Source organism: Corapipo altera, unplaced genomic scaffold, assembly GCF_003945725.1.
Source record: "Corapipo altera isolate COAL_440 unplaced genomic scaffold, ASM394572v1 64, whole genome shotgun sequence".
NCBI classification, from domain to species: domain Eukaryota; kingdom Metazoa; phylum Chordata; class Aves; order Passeriformes; family Pipridae; genus Corapipo; species Corapipo altera.
The window spans coordinates 5,868,429-5,885,461 of record NW_020884893.1 but is presented as its reverse complement, the minus strand read 5'-3'; the positions used below and the strand labels follow the sequence as shown (position 1 = coordinate 5,885,461).

Sequence of the window (17,033 nt, the reverse complement as noted above, 5' to 3'; positions counted from 1 at the left end):
AGTGAGGGGCATTTCAACGCCTGTGGAATCACTGGGCATTTTTTATGAGGAACAAACTGGGAGTGAGGTGACAGGCTGAGGCTGGAAGCCAGTGGAAATATCCTTGAGAAAAAGTTGTTGGCTCATCTCCATTTGGTTAGCGGGCAATTTCCATCCTGTAGACATGAGGAAATAACAGTGGACTCGGAACAGACAGTGTGATTAACCAGTCAGAGCTCCTAAGAAAAATCTGAGTTTAATCTATCCTAAAACAAGAAAGAAAAATTATTTTCTGGGAGTCTCATAAGAAATATCTATACACCTCCTCAGCTTCATCAGCTTTTTTTTTTTTTTGGCTTGTAATGATGTTATAAAATGTGTAATTAGGTGTAGGACGTTCTCTGAAGGTGATTTCAGAGTAATTGTTATAGTATCTTAACAGAAGGTTCAGAAAACTTAAAACTGGAGAAAAAGCAAGGCTAGAACCTAACTAACATTCCAATGAAAATGGATGGGAAAACCACAAGGCTGATACTTCCTGAGGCTTAGGAGGAGATGTTAATTCTTTACAGAAGGCTCAACTAAATACAGTTTCTATGACAGATCTTTTTCTACAGGTAGGAGAGGCTTCCTTCCCATGACTGGAATTTGCTCTGGATATTTGGATCTGCAGTCTGAGGAATTTCATTGTGCCCAGAGCTTATGGCCTAAAGCTGTATGTCTGAACCTCAGGAAAAAGCATTTTCAGAGCAGGTAAAATTTCTGTGTAGTGACAACAGTTGGACTTGTAAGACTTTGATGGTAAATATGCTACAAAACTTCCCACTTGGTTGGGAACCAACTGCCTGTAAGAGACACACTGGCATTAGACATTATTGATACCAGTAATTTCAGTCTCTGAATCTTAAAACCGGAAGTTTTTTGTCTTTATATATTTATCTCTCTTTATTTTGATTGCAGTAACAGAAAAAGATTTATTTTTTTTTTAATATATAAAGAACAAACAATACTCAAAGCATTTACTTTCAACTTTCCTCGAGGAGAAAACTAGGGATCTGTAACAGCCAGACATTTGCTGAATAGCCCTTTGCAGCATTGCAATATCCAAGCTTGCCCCACTTCAGGTCCATAAACAAGAGGTAAAATCAGATCAAACCCAACAGTTTCAAGGTATCACTTACACTGTGATGAAACATTAAATGTACCAGAAGTTGATTTTGCAAACTAAACTTTTACAACTTTGAATGGAAACAAGGTTGTCTTCTTGGGTTTAAGTGTGTTCTCCCATATGGATTTGTGTTTTACAAAGTTTCAGTGAAATGTTCATAAATAAAAGCACTTACATTTACCTGAATGTCCCTGCAAGATTTTATTATTCCACAAATCAATGGAACAGATTTTTCCCTAAATGCATTATTTGAGTACATTTTGTGTGTAAAATATTCTTGAGTCCCAATTCCCATCCAATGAGATTTTGATGAGGCAGTGATGAGGCAGAGAGCAAATCTTGAGATAAATTTTGAGACAGAGATAAAATTTTAAGCCCAATAAATACCCCATGAAGGGCAGTCTTGGTGCCTCTGCATGCTCTGAGGAAGCAGTAAAGGCATTCTGGAAAGTGAATGTGTGTGAAGAGCCAGATCTAGAGGAATAAGGAAAACTACCTTATTTTTTCTTTTTTTTTTTTTCTCTTACCTTTTAAAAAAAAAAACCAAACAAACAAAACCCAACCCAAAATAAAAACAACCTCCCCAAACAAACAAACAAACCACCCCAAACATCCCCAACAAAATCCAGAAGAATAAACCAAGGATCAAACGCTCAAGTTTCAATTCCACCCAACTATCAAAATTTGTTGCTTGATTTTTGAGCAGATTATTTAACAACTATACTTCAAGATCTGCTACCTAAAGGGCTGAATGTAATACAGCCGATCATCCAACTTCATTTGGTTCCTTCCTGGAATAAAAGAAAAATCCCAAACAGAAGAGCCGATTTCCAACAAAAACTGTTTGCCTTTTATTCATATGTTTTTTTAAAAAATATCCACCCTGGCATTCTCTGTCATTCCCTCTGCTCCTTGCCCTCTACAAATGCTTTTAGCATAAATTTGTATTTTGTAATCATTAGCCCTTTACAAAGCAGCCAATACATTCAACTAGAGGTGAGGTTATAACTTTCAAATGGGGTAGGAAATTACAGCAGCATCATTAGGCTAATGAGTTTTGGCTAAAGAGTTCTTCCTTCTCAAGCAGAACCTCAAGATGAAGCATTTTTGTTTGTACCTGGAGATTCACAGTTATAGAACAGTGTTGTTCCAGACATTGAACACATGACACTTTGCCAGGTAACAGCAGCACTGTGAGACAAAACAAGGTGGGTCTGAGGTTGCTGACGGGATGTCAATTCTGGTCTTCTTCAAACAGCAACTTAAAAGTTGGAATTATATTTATAGACTGAGAATTGCTTAAAAGCAGAGCCTCACAACACCCCAAGTACTTTCCAAGATGAGCCTATAGCAGAAACATTTTCTTGCCTCAAAGCAAGTTCCAGCTGATTTGAAAACTGATCATTAAACTCACCCTTCAGTGAACTGTCCCAGCTCTAGAATGGATGCACCAAGTGTTTTTTCTGCAGTTCCTTAATTGGAGATATCCTGGCCTTTCGGAGAGATACATTCTCTGACCTGCAAAATTTGTGTAAGGATCCCAAACTGGATCACTCACCTGGGGAATGTTCTCCCTTAAATCTATTTTTCAGTGTCCAATGGGATGGATTTAGGAGGACTGTTTAGCCTTCCCCATCTCCTTTAAACTTTGGCTGAGGTTGTCTCAGAACTTTCTTTCATAACTGCTCTATTCCCTTCTCAACCACATCATTGTAAGAGGAAGGGGGGTGAGGACAGGAGAAAGCAGCTGAATCCAAAGGCAGCAGGTTTTGGGCCATGCTGTAGGACAGAACAACTGGCTGTAAACTCCCCGGTTTTAAATCCCAAACAGGTTCCCAAGAGCTGTTGCTTGTGGCAGCTCTGGGCTTCCAGAGTGTCTTACAAAGATGAGCCTCTGCAGCCCAGCAGAGTTTTGCCCTGTGAGAAACAGAACTCAAGGTTAGCACCAAAACTGGCATGAAATACGCTACTTCATTTTGGATGTCGTGCCTTCAAATCATAAGAGAACAGAGATTAAAAATCCTGAGCTCCATCCGTATCACCCATCACACTCCCCCCTCAGGACAGACACTGCCCCAGGGGCTCTACCCTAAAGCAAGTTTGAAATACCTTCCATTAATACTTTGAGGTCTCACACAGAGATGTTGGTTCTCTCACCCAACCCCTAATTTGTCTTCTTATGGAAGCTCTTCTGATCCTGCCAACAGAAAACTGATAATGTAGCAAAAAAGAACTGGAATGGGCCCCCCTCCAAAACCTGATGTGGCAATTCCTACCCCTTACACAGCAGCTCCTTCCTCTGCCTGATCTCTGCCATTTTAGTTGCAAGAATGATACAATTCCAAAGTCATATCAAATACCAAGAAACTACAGATAGAAACACTACACTTCACTATTAATAATTCACATAAAATTCACAGCCTAAAAAACATTAGTTTGCATAACAGAACAACAGAATTGAGAGAATTCCCAAATTTACTCCTAAGTAAATTTAGTCCTAAGCTTGTCTTTCTCCAAATTTGAGCAGTACTATATTAAAAGAATAAATTAGCCAACTCATTTAATAAAACAACTGGGTAAATTGAAGAGATACATTCACATTTTAATTTTGAATTTGCTTACATTTGTCTACCAGTAGCCCAGCCTTAGAAAGCATGTTGTTACATAAAATCCCCTAATGTCATAATCTTCTCCCTCAAAAACTTATCATTCTCTCTGTTTGGGACAATATTTAAAGGTTTTATTTTGTCCTGTCAATAAAGATTTTTGAGGCAGACTTCCTAAGTGAAAAAAACAGGAAAATCTGTAAATTCTGGTTTTGTTTTGTTGGTTTTTTTTTTTTTTTAAAATTATATATTACACATTTGGTCAGTTCTCCATGTTGCAGAGGTATCAACGAGCATTTGCCATTGTTACCCTATTTTTTCCACACAACCAGGCTAAGGTTATAGGATACAGAAGTCAGAAAAAAACCCCCACCTTATTACCTTTTTGTTTTATGCAGTGAGGGATTAGTTTGCCTCCCCACCTCCTCCCAGGTAACACTTGTGCTTTAAACTGCACCCATTTTGCTCAGCTCAGTACACTGAAAGCAGACAGGAAAAAAAGCAGTTTGAACTTTTAATAAGACAAGAATCAGGGTTGAAAATGATTAATTACAAAGCCAGTGCTTGTGGCTGAAATTTTAGCAATCTCTGCACTACAGTAAAATACTCTGAAGCAATTTACCCACAACTGACACCATCCACTCCCAGGATTGAAACCAACTGGTTATGACCAAGATTAAAACTGGTTCTCTCTTGGAATTTGTCTTCTCAGTCAGGAGAGAGATATTTCAGTGTAAGGTTTTCATCAGCAGAACTTCAGAAATCCCCTTTGTAGCTTATTTTGTTTACAAAGAAGCTTCAAAGTTTGTCAGAGAACAGAAAGATTTTTTTCCCAATGGATGAGTTTTCAGAGATACCAAGCTGAGGAAGAAGGGTACACTCTTGGGTTTGGACTGCAAACAGATGTTTGCTTGTAAATATTTTTCCTGTTATAGAAACTCAAAATGTATTTTAGGGATGAGGACCTGCTACCGTGTGAGATTTCCACTGATGGTAATCTATGGCCCTGATCCTTATCACAGTTAGTAGGAATTTTACCATCTACTTCCATGGAAGAGGTCTCATGAGTGCCAGCATTGTTAGGAACACACACAGCATATTACATACAGTTGGGGAAAGAAGAGAACTTACTCTCTTCCTGAGTAATTTATGGAATTTTATAACTTATAACAACTTTATCACTCTTTTAGACACTTGTATAGCACCAATAACCAACAGTATTGTCACTAAGGCACTGGACTGGCACTCAGTCACGGGCTCTGCCTCCAGATCTGGGGTCAATCTCCTGTGTTTGTCTTGTTTTTACTGGTACATAATTTTTGACATTGGAAAATAGGATAAATAATACAAAACATCCTACACCATTGACAGGAATACTGTGCCACGACAGAGGACAAGGTGCTCAGACTCTAAAGTGATGAACATTAATATTTCTGTGCATAGATTTACTGGTAAAACAAAACCATCCTGCAGATCTCAATTCCTTGCAGCACAGTGAAGCACAGTCAGCTTCCCTTCCTTTGGAGTTAAGGACATACCCTCAGTTCAATCCTATCCTCAATGCCACAATTCAAAATAGTTTTTAGATAATTGAAGATAAGCCCTCAGGGCTCCTGTCTGACAGCTGATCCAGGATGCCTTCCTCTGCTTTTGCATCAAAGTCTGCTCCTAACAACTTACACAGCTCCACTTTCAGCCTTTAAGAGAGCAGTTTTTGATGCCTTCAGAGGCAGCTGAATCCTTTTTTAGTCTGTAGTGGCTTTGCCTCTCTACACTACTAAAAAAGAAAAAAACCTTCAGGAGTTATCACTACTCTCCTGCATCACATTGAACGTGTGTTCTGATGGAAAAAATTACTAAAAGTTCTTGGGTTGAAATAAGTTACTGCGAATGCACAGTAGCTGATTTTGAAACCACAACATCTCTACAATTTATTATTATTTTTACAAAATACCCAAAGTGATCAGACCATATTGTAGGTTACTGGCTTGCCAAAGGTTGTTTTAAAATCAAAACCATTTCTGAGTTACAGAAGTGCCAAAAACAATCTTGAACCAGGTTTGTTTGTTGGGTTTTTTTTTGTTGTTTTCTTTTTAAACCAATCCCCATCCAACAAAACAGTTGTATAACTTAAAACAGAAACAAGAGTTTGTGTTGGAAACTGTTTAAAAACCAACCCACCAAATCATGCTTGAGCAGAAGCCTTGTATGGCAAAGATTCAGCTTAGGGCAATTTAGTGCCAAGGTAGAGACCCTCCATAGGTTCACAATGGAAATACTGACACAACCTCAACTATAGTGATGCAAATGTGCCCTAAAAACACTGTATTTGCTTTTATTAATAAAAGTGGTAGTGTTTACATTTGCAGGTATCTTACACTTCAGCATCACGATGAATACTGAGTAGAATGAGTTAAGTTTTGGCTGTAAGGTCAGAAGTTTCCAAACAGATGAATGAGACAGAAGTGACAGTCCTCAATCATGAAAATAAGAAGTTCAAATAAATAAATAAAACAAAACTAGGAAATATGGGTAAGCATTAGGTTGGAATGGTTCAATTAACTGCAAATTATGGCCACTAAATTAAAGACAGAAGAAAACACAGTTACTTATTAAATAGCAAGCATTAAAGCTTTATGGTTTTGTACTTAAAAAAAAAAAAAAAGAAAAAAAGAAAAAGAAAGCTGTTAAAAATAAGACTTGCATTTACCAGGCCACCAAACTGCATGGACTAATAAAGAGACTAACAAAGGCAATACTGAGACATTAAGACACACACATACACACTCTGTACTTGTGCAACTCAACCATATTCAAAACAATTGCCCTTTTCCTCACTTAAGAAAAAAAAAAGCATCCCCTAAAGATTTCTGTTCATATAAAGCTTTAGGTTTCTTAAACTGTTGCTGTCTTATATAGCTCATTGTTATTATGTTTCCTCATTATCAGAGGAAGAAGCTTATTTTATTTTTTTTAATGGAGGTGCTTTGTTTCTCTCAGACAAGAGATTACATTCCTCACACCACTACAGGTTTTCTCCATTTATGAATTTGGTGTTCACACCAACTCCTCCTAGGCTTAAAAACATAAGGGTTGGCACCGAAATAAAGATTTTGGCTCCTGTAACTAAAATTAAGGCTCACAATGAGTTTCCTTTCCATTACGTGTGTCCCGTTTTTCCCTAGTGGAAACACCAGCCCTTAACCTACAGGCACTGGATACATTCTGACTTGGAAGGGCCTATTTTCAGTCATGTTCTCCTACAGTTCTACAAAGTTCAGGTGGCAACTGTCTAAACCTGTGAACAGGAAAGATCATTCTGAAAAGGCAAGTAACAACCACAGCTCTAATTTTTAAATTCAGAGTCTTCTGGAAGATCACAAGTAATTTTGAGTTGAGATGGGACAGTAACTCCACCATGTCCCTGCTCCCTAACGAAGATGGACAAGGTGATTAATTTTAATTTAAGACTTTAGCCACAAAAGCAAATGAAAACTCACAATTCTGAACAGTTGCAGTTCTCAGTATTGAAAAGGCATCCGATACCTGAAGCAAATCAAGCTGCACATCACTGACCACACCCTCATTTTAATTTAAACTGGATCTCTTCCCAAAAAAAGAAAGCTAACACGGTCTCTTGGGTGGAGGGAAGCTAGTGTGAAAGGTAAAGAGGCAAGTATTTTGGTGTTTGTTTTTTGTTTCTTTTCTTTTCCTTTTAAAGTCACTGCAGTAAGATCCAGATCAGTTTAGGGGTGTAAATGAAAAGGAAAGAGGGGTGTTTGAGTAATATAGGCTAACACTGTTCTAGATGTGTTATTACAGCTGTAATTTCTGACTCTGTACAAATTGTACACGTAGGTTTAGACACATGAAAAAGTAACACACTCACAGAGACATAAAACACCTAGGTATAAAATATAAAGCAGTGTAGTAGTTACTAAAATTACATGCTCTCTTATTGCTACAGTGATTTTTGCTCTTTTTTCTTTTTACTGTACCACATGTTGTTCTAAGCATATAATTTGCATAAATTATTCAAGTTTAAGAAAAAATCCACACATCTTCACTTTAAGCTACTTATATAGTTAATATAAAACAAAAAAAAAAAAAGGTTCTAAAGTATCTCTTTATTAAAAGAGAAATAAAAATGTCGTTTGAAACTGGGATTCAGTGGCCAAATCCAAGGGCAGTGCACACCTTGTCATTCTGGGAGTCGTTGCCCACGCAGCGCAAGCCGAGGTTGGTGGGTATTTGGCCCAGTCTAGAGATGGTCACCAGACCTACATGATGCCCTACGTGTCTTGTTATTGTTCTGGGTTTTGTCTTTTAGCAAAAAAAAAAAGGACTATGAATGACCAAAGACTAACATTTATAATTTGTAGCAAAATTTGGTTTATGTAGAAACAAGCCATGTTTTGCATTTGGATAGAGATTTAAATGAATTAAAGCTAAAAATTAAAAAGCACGATGCTGCAACATCTGGTCACTTGTTGAAGACCTCACTTTTAAAGTGGTTAAGTTTGCACAATTTGTACTTTTTTCTTTTTTTTTTTCTTTTTTTTCCTTTTTTTTTTTTTACTAAACAGTATTTTTCCTTCTTTTATAAACCAGAAAAACTAAACTACAGATAAATTTTCCCTACCTTGAGCTAATGCTGCAGATAGGGTTGACAAAGCTGTACAGCGCAATCAAACATACTTACATCTTAGCTCATTGTACAGGTACAGCCATAATCAAGGCACAAAGATCTTCTACAAGTTATTTTCAATAAAGTTGTACAAAATAATACATTTTACAGTCTGTACAAGAATAATAATCCAGCAGTAAAATAAAAAATGAGGGGAGGGAAGAAGAAAAAGAAGGGAAAGACTGTGAGGACTACAGTCCAGATAATGATTTTTAGAGCAGACGGGATCATCAGTGGACAAACTGAAAACAGTGTGTGGTTAAACTCTCTCTGCAATCACAGGCCATAACGCAGTTCGATTCATAAACGTCCATGGTTGTCTTTAGACCACCAAGACTGGTTTTAAAAATACCCTTCTGAAAGGTAGCAGTTGGTTTTTGCACTGTCTAGGTCTGTTGGAGAATTGTCAGTATTTCCGCCCAAAGCCACATTTACAGTCAGAGAACCAAACTCAAGGGTCTGTCTTCAAACTTGGTCTGTGACTTGGCACCTTCGTTACTCGGATGCAGTGAGTGATACAAAGTGGAGATCACGGGTTATAGGATTATGCCCACAACAGTGCTAAATTACCTAAGGTTTTTCTCTCCCCCAATTTTTGTTTTATCTTTTAATTTTTTTTTTTTCATTCCCAATTCTTTCAGGTGCTCCACATTCAGGGCTTTTAATTAATTAGTTTTTATTTCTTTTTTTTTTTTTTTTCCTTTTTTTGTTAATAACAGTGTTAGGGAATCCTCATGGAAATGGCCTTTTTTAAGTGTTAGGGGCCATCTCAAACTGTCCGAGGGGTACAGAAGCAAGCTTAGAAGTGCTGCTATTGTCCAGCAAGGAGAAAAAGTTGAGGGGTGCAAATCAATGGGAGATTCAAACAGTTCTCTTCCACCCTATGTGGGCAAGGGTGTTTTTTTTCTTTTTTTTTTTTTGTTTTAATAAGGAATAAGGAGTCCAAAACACAGAAAAAAGTGCTCTCCATCACAACAACTCGTATTGGCGAAGGTGCATGCGCTGAATAATGTCCCGACAGTCATTGAAAACCCTCCGGATGTTCTCTGTGTCCACGGCACACGTGAAGTGAGGGTAGCAGTAGTGCCTTCCATCTCCACTTGCTGTGCTGATTCTCTGTGGAAAGTGAGAGATTTCAAATAAACGGGTTAAAATAAAACTGACTGGGCAACTCCCCCCCCACGTTCTCAAAACGCGGCCGAGCGCAGGCAAAGACGCCTCTGTGGGAGTTGTGCCTTCACAGGGTGGGACTAAGCGGTGAAACACCCACAACTTTTCACCCTCTCACCTAAACCATGACATTTAAAATGAGCAGAATTACATGGTGAGAAGATCACTGCAAACTGGGAAACTCCAGAGTGGAATGAGAGATCAAAAAAGTGCCATTATTTATACACAGCTCTGGTGAATTTGGCAACACAACTCCTAGTCCATTCAGCCGTGAGGAAAGTAGGATTTTGCCTCCCTATACAAGGCAATTTTATCCCAGCTTCCCACTTACAGAAAACCTCTCTCAATATTCTATTTTGCTCCATTTTAAAATGAGTCCACAATTTGATTGCCAGGCTCACTGTTATAAGTGATTGTAACAATATTTAAAAAAAACCCCATAATGTCTATTATAGTTTCAGCTAGCCAGTAATGGGAAAGATAATGAAAAGAACATTAATATTTGACAAATGATGCATCTTTTGATTAGTCTCTATCTTTGGAAATAATGCATGGAAGAAAAATCTGGCCCCATTAATAAGAGCAAGATTTCATTCTTGATTCTATTTGAGGTTTCTTAATTCTCACCCATTCTTTTGGTATTTAATTAGGTACTGTGTCAACAAGCAAATATCCAAATAGCAGCTGAGAAACAGCAGTAAAGCTCTTCAACATAACTGTTTTATGCAGTGTGGATGTTAAATATAAACAACACAAGAAGTGACAGCATTTTGCAATAGCAGAAAGTGCACAAGAGTTTAGGTTTGAGGAGAATCAGGTAAGAAATATCAAAAGAAAGGAAATACTTACAAGAAACTCGTCTCTAATAAAATACTTGGCCCTTGTAACTCTGGGATCCTCACCAGGCTCTGGTGTTGCTGATTAACAATAAAATAAGTATCTTATTAAAACAGATGTTTTCTGGTAATAGCACTGAAAAAATCTTAAACTTGTTCTGTTTTCTGCTCATGTCTGATAGAAATATACTTGGTAAAACTGACTGTGAGATAAGACAAACCATAACATTGTTTAAAACAGCAAGATTTCAGGAGAACAAAGGAATATTACAGTGGCCACAGTACTAAGTCATTTGGCAGTAAGAGAAATGACAACAGGTAGAATTTGGGGAAATCCAAAGGACACATCAGTGCCAAAATGTCAGACTGTGGTCAACACCAAAGTCACAAGATCTGTCAAGATGAAATTATTAATATATTAAATGTGTAGAAGGCAGGATTCTCTTGTTATTAGAACCTAAAAGTTAACATTAAAGTTTGGTTGAAAGACAATGAAGTTTACATCTACTTAAGAGTTTTCAAGTCTTAGCTGAAGCTACCAGAAACATTACAGACGTGATTAACAAAGAAATGATAAATTGTAAATAAAACTTAAAAATCTTACCATCATCTGGTGTAGTGTAGCGAGCAAATTCTGGAAAGTAGTCTTCAATTTTAGATTTCCCTGCCAAAACTTTCTCTGCTAGCAAATCTTGTTTATTCAGGAAAAGGATTACTGAAATGGTCCGTAGCCACCTGTGGAAAATGGGAACACTTGAGAAGGCACAGCCTGGATCAGACAGAAACTGAACCCAGGGCTGGAGACAAGAATGCAGCACACTGAGATAATTTTGAAAGGTTACTTTTAAACCTGAATCCTGAGGGTGTAATTCCAGGGGTGCACCCCCTGAGGTTGGTTTATGCTGCTGATCCAAACCCATCACCCAGGGGAGCACATCCACTGCTCAGGGCACTGCTCTGTCACTGCTTTAATTACTTCAGCCATAAGGAATGATTGTTTAACAAGTGAAAGGTAAGTGGAAGAGAGGAGAAAACAAAACAAGTGATGCAAAGGCAATCACTCCCCTCCTCCTGCGGGCAGACCAATCCCAGCAAGCTGACTAACCTCCCCAAATCCCCTCTTTTGCCTCTTACTAACGTGGTACGGACCATCCCTCCAGTCAGTTTGGGTCTGCCCACTCGTGTCCCCTCCCAGCCTATTGCACACCCCCAATGGATTCACTGCAGGGGCAGAGTGAGGAACAGGGAAAGCCTTGATGTTCTGCAAACACTGCTCAGCAACAGCTATGAGATCAGAACGTTATCGGCATTGTTTGGGTAAAACCTAAACCACGGCACCGTATGAACTGTTATGGAGAAAATGAACCCTGTCCCAGCCAGGCCCAGACACAAATTGTGACTGTAGTGCAGGGCAGGATCAGCAATTTAAGTGATATGAGCAACAAAACTTCAATTCACAGACCTGTTGTTCCAGATACTCTTGAAGAGGTTTAGTGCTTCTTGGAGCCGATTGGTCTGATTGTCCTCTCGTATAACCATGTTGTAGCTACTGCTCGCCACCACAAATATGATAGCAGTCACATCTAAACCAAGAAATATCTTTTGGTTAATACCAAACTTCAGGAGAAACATCCAGGAATCCCAAAGTTCTATAAGAAGCTGCCAGACTTCCAGCTCCATGCAGAGGACAGGCTGGGATGCTGCTGCTGGCAGCTTTCTAAGTACCACAAATCAAAAAAGAAAGTGAAGAGACCATGAAAGGCAGGCAGGGCAGGCCCCAGAACAGAAGCTGAAAGAATGACAGAAAATGTAGAAAAGGAAGGAACTGAAGCAAGAGAGACAAACTGAAGAAATCCAAGAGGAGAATTTCAAGAAGATTTAAAATGCGTAAAGAAAATCAGAAACAACTCGGAGCTATCAGGAAAGGACAGGGGGGCCCTTGGGGGAAGACCTCAGGACAAACAGCACTGGTGATCTGTGTGAACAGTAATAATGACAGCTGAATTCATGGTTAATTGCTCCAGTCCCCTGCAGTGTGCTATACTTGGAGGTCTCTCTCTTTCCTGGGAGGTATTCCCAGGATCACAGAATCCCATCTCTGTGATTCTGTGTGGCTGTGCTGCTCCAGACTCTTCACAATGACTGACTTCCAGGCTCATCTACCTCAGGCATCATCAGCAGAAGAGATGAGTCAGACCATGAGGTAACAGGAAGAGGAAGGAGCAGAGGTAAAACCCAAACAAATCTGTTATTAATAGCACAGAAGAAAATAGTGCACAGTAGTTCCACACATACACACAGTGTTCAGGTGATACTCTGATAGTAACTGCAGCAATATACCATGAATTCCAAGTTGCATTCTACTTTATTTGTTCTGTAAGATCTCAACGTAACTTTTCTACAAAAAGATGGACTTTTGCATAAATTCATCAATATTTTGTCCAAACAACGAAGGAGAAAAAAAATCCACCACCTCTAGCTTCCAGAAAACATTTGGAGAAAGGTTTCACATCTAAACAGAGGTACAGAGTAAAAAACAGCTGCAGTGAAGGTACCTGTCACACTTCAGGCCAGACACAAACCCACCTAATTTCAACTGTGTGGGAGTTCAAAACATTGTCACCTGAACTAAACTGATGGGGACACTGGTGTTGAGAGACTCCACATCTTACCATATGTGACAGCAGGTCTAACCAGACAGATCTTCCCTACAGTCTCACTCTGCATTACTGGGTCAGTGCTGATTTGGAAAGAAGCACCATGACATAGCCATGTGGCTGCAATTATATGCCAAAATGTGATATTCTGATTTTATGCATATAATTATGATCCTGTAGTTCTGTATTTTGCACAGGTACATACATATGTAAACCTTCATATGGAAGAAGAATATAGTTGGAATTTATACTCACATAGCTGGCAAATAATGCACTAAGCCACCACCAAAAAAACCTAATTACATGAAGAGAGGGAAGCCAAAGAAAACGGACAAGCTTAAGTTATCTAACTCCTCTCCCTCTCCCTGAAGATGTTCTATGCAGTTACAGAAGTGTACATGTCAAAAAAAATCCCAACCCATACAACTGTTGAGGTAACTCCTTATCAAGCTACACTGAAAAGATGGGGGCTTTCCCTGAGTGAGAAAATGCAGACTGGGCATTACAACCCTGCAGAGAACTGTTTTATAAAGCAAACAGAAATTCTGATCCTACCATTGAAACACTGGATCCATTTCCGGCGTTCATCTCGTTGCCCTCCAACATCAAACATACTGGGAAAAAAAACATAAATCCAGTCAGGATACACTTTGTATTGGGTTTTTTTGTTTGTTTGTGTCTTTATTTTTGTTTTCTCTCCCTGAACGCAAGTAGAAAAGGTAAGAAATTTTAGGACTCCTGTGTCATAGAAGCTAAAAGGAATCAAGGATGAGGAGAACCTGAACAGGTAAACAGTCCACCAACGTATGCGCACAGAGGTAGTGGATTTAAACCCTTTTGTTCTTTGCAATTTAAAATAAAAGCAGAAAACTGCACACCAATCTGCCTTTCCTTTTCAAGTCAGACTCCTAAATCAAAAAATCAAAACATACTCGCTTTCTACTAAATATCAACTTGAGAAATACAGAAATCTCAATGATTCTGTAGGCTCTCCTCCAATTTACCCTGGTATTTGTCTGCATTGTATTAACAAAATAAAACCCCCCAAAAATAGAAAGAAAAAATAAGGATACTTACTGAAAATTTACTTTATCCACCTGAAACTTGGTTTCAAAAATTCCTGATGTCAAAACTCTGCATCTGAGAAGATCCTACAGCATAAAGGGAAAGTCATTGATTCAACACAGATATTTTGTAATTTTTCAATGGAAATAAACCCCTTTTTATTCCATGCTGACAGGGACAGCATTTCAGTGTTAAGTGACACAGAACGTGATGTAAGTCTTGTAAGTCAGATTTCACAGGCATTTCTGTGTATAAACATAATCCAAACAACAAAGTAATTTTTACTGGAACACTAAGTATACACGGTGCATGGCAAAAGCTGTGTTAGTGCCACAAATGGAAATTATAAAATGAGACAGTTGTCCCTAAAGCTGGGGGGGCAGATAAATGGTGTCATTTCTTAACGTACCTGGTCAGACGGGGTGTACTCGTTCTGTTTGACTATGTCAATCTTGTCTAGAAAACTGGGGAGAGGAAAGAAAAGGAGAAACTGTCATTCTCAAGCTAGACAAACTACCCAATGCTTTAGTGACAGACAGTTGCCAGCTAAGTTTTGGTGTATTTTAATGCTCTCAGACTCCCAAAATGCTGAAAAATCATACACTGAAATTGCTCAATTTGGGTCACTGGTCGTGCTTTCCCAGCACGAGCCAGCAGAGGGCCAAGCCCAGCTTAATTAATCCATCTGGGAATCTCACTCCAGCCCCTCCCGCCGGCTCCCTCTGCCACAAACATACCAGGAGTTTAATTTAGGTCATTTATTCATATAAATTCTACACTATAACCTGCTACTGCTAACGGTAAGGCAATGACTCAGGTAAATCGCCTACGTGTAGTTTTCCTGAAAGAAAAACAACTATTTTTAAACAACTTATCATCACTATAATTCTTTAAATAAATGAAATTCTGAAACCAATTTCAGCACAAGTTCAGTTAAGTGTGAGGGAATACTGATTTTTCTGTCAATTCTATATCAGTGTTTCAGTTTATTTTCTGGAGCAGCAGCAATAGTAGCTGCTAAATGGGTATTCAGACATATATTTCATTCAAATTCATTAGGTATTATGTGAAGAGGATACCCTGGAGTCTTTTAAATTTTTTTACCAATTAACTGTAACCTCCTAATTATCTTTCACTTCAACTCAAAGAGCAAAAATCTCAAGGAAGCAACTTGTTAACTCTGTTTTACTGTGGTATTATTACAAGACTCGAGGATGTGGCAAAGCAGTAGCTTGGGATGCAGATTTTATGGTGTTTGCCCCCCAAACCAACACCAGGCACTCGGCAGGGATACAAAGTGCTCAGCCACCTTCCACCTCAGCAATGCCTTTACCCATCACATTAATGATTAATCAGTCTTTAAACCAATATACTTCAAGTTCCCTTTGAAATTCCTTTGCAGGAATCGTTTTCTCTCTGAAGCAGAAATCACAAAGGAAAGGTGAATTTTCCCTTCTCTCAATGCACATTAACTACAGTTACAGGCAACAATTCCAAGGGGGAAAAGGGAGCCACGTCCCAGATTCATGAATCAAAAATCCAACCCCCAGTAACACCAGCACAGGTCTCAGCCCTCAGTCCCAGCCCCCTCTGCCCAACTGATTTCCTAAAACACCTAAGGAGGAGCAGGGGAAGGGTGGGAAAATAATTGTATATTTTAACAACAGCTTCAGTGTAATGTCCTTTTCACCAGGAACTAGATGATCTTGCTTCAGAGACACATGAAAAGTAATTTTTCTCTACTCTGAATTACAGAATTTTAAGCACATCAAAACGAATCTTAATAAACACTCTACAAAAACCATGAGATGAAGTGCAAAGATCCACTTCCATCATGCAACGTGACACGGGGACAGACACACCAGGATAAAACGATGACAAACTGTGCTCTGCAATTTGCAAGTGGGATTTTTTTCCTCATCTATTCCAGGCTGTTAAGTCATTTAATTTTTTTTATTTATTTTTTTTTTAAATCCAAAGGAAGAAATAAAACTCTTTGTTCAGTACACAGAGGATGTTAAATACAACAACCGTGAGCTCCAACCAGCACGTGTTTCCACCCCATACTCTCCCCTAAGAGCACAGTTTCAAAATCACGTGGCAATTTCACAAGTTGGAGGATGCCTGAAAAATGTTCTGAACAGAACATGTTCATCAGGATATACAAAGGTGATTACTGCAATGAGCCAGCCTTTCTGTATGAATTTATCCAAGCATAACATTTTCTGCTGGGTTCTACAAGAGGTGAATTTTGGGGTTTGTTTTGGGTTTGGGGTTTTTTGTTTTGTTTTATTTTTAAACACTCTGCTAATCAGCTTAATGGATTTTGGAAACTGAAAATTAGAAAATAACAACAAGATATTGCTAAAACCTGGAACTGAAAGTACAAACCTCTTACTGTTGTTTATGCAGACTATTTTTAGGCCTATGATTTCCTTGAAAAACATCAGCCACATAGGAGCAGCAGTACTGTACTTGAGATGAATTCCAACAGCAATGTTCATGCCAGGTAAAACAAGTTCGGATGGAATAAACATTTCTTCTTCCCCCCAAAACAAGTTCCAACATTCAGTAACATCTGATACTCGTAACAATACTCGTTGGAGAAGGAAGTCTTTCACTGTGTGATAGTTACCAGAAAACCCACCCTGCTTCCAGTGGCATTTTAGGGAAAATGGAGCAAAGCGATATGTTAAATAAAGATTTCCTCCTCTCCGTGTGCCTGCTCATAAAAGTCCGTCCTTTAGAAAGGGCTAAAGACATTAAAAACCAGTTTGATTTTTTGCTCAGATGTAAAGTAAGGGGATTATTCTTTCAGCTGGTCAGTGGAAAAATAAATGTGTCTATAAGGAGAAAAGAGGAACA

The 17,033-nt window shown here is 38.6% G+C and overlaps 1 protein-coding gene and 1 long non-coding RNA gene across 2 annotated transcripts in view; both read right to left on the bottom strand.

Annotated features, from left to right (window-relative positions):
* Nucleotides 1-1,985: 1,985 nt before the first annotated feature.
* LOC113948311 lies at nt 1,986-3,342 on the bottom strand. The gene is made up of 2 exons (XR_003528090.1): nt 2,506-3,342; nt 1,986-2,459 (listed from the first exon to the last, which is right to left on the bottom strand). It is a non-coding gene; the product is annotated as an uncharacterized LOC113948311 (long non-coding RNA).
* Nucleotides 3,343-5,655: 2,313 nt separating this feature from the next.
* The window catches only part of GNAS (GNAS complex locus), a 140,545-nt gene continuing 129,167 nt past the window's right edge, over nt 5,656-17,033 (bottom strand). The window contains exons 6-12 of the mRNA XM_027645789.1: nt 14,578-14,632; nt 14,181-14,254; nt 13,659-13,717; nt 11,909-12,029; nt 11,051-11,181; nt 10,460-10,527; nt 5,656-9,556 (exon numbers count right to left, since the gene is read on the bottom strand). Coding sequence (XP_027501590.1) covers nt 9,410-9,556; nt 10,460-10,527; nt 11,051-11,181; nt 11,909-12,029; nt 13,659-13,717; nt 14,181-14,254; nt 14,578-14,632 — 655 coding nt within the window. The 3' untranslated portion in view covers nt 5,656-9,409. The remainder of the gene's footprint in view (nt 9,557-10,459; nt 10,528-11,050; nt 11,182-11,908; nt 12,030-13,658; nt 13,718-14,180; nt 14,255-14,577; nt 14,633-17,033) is intronic.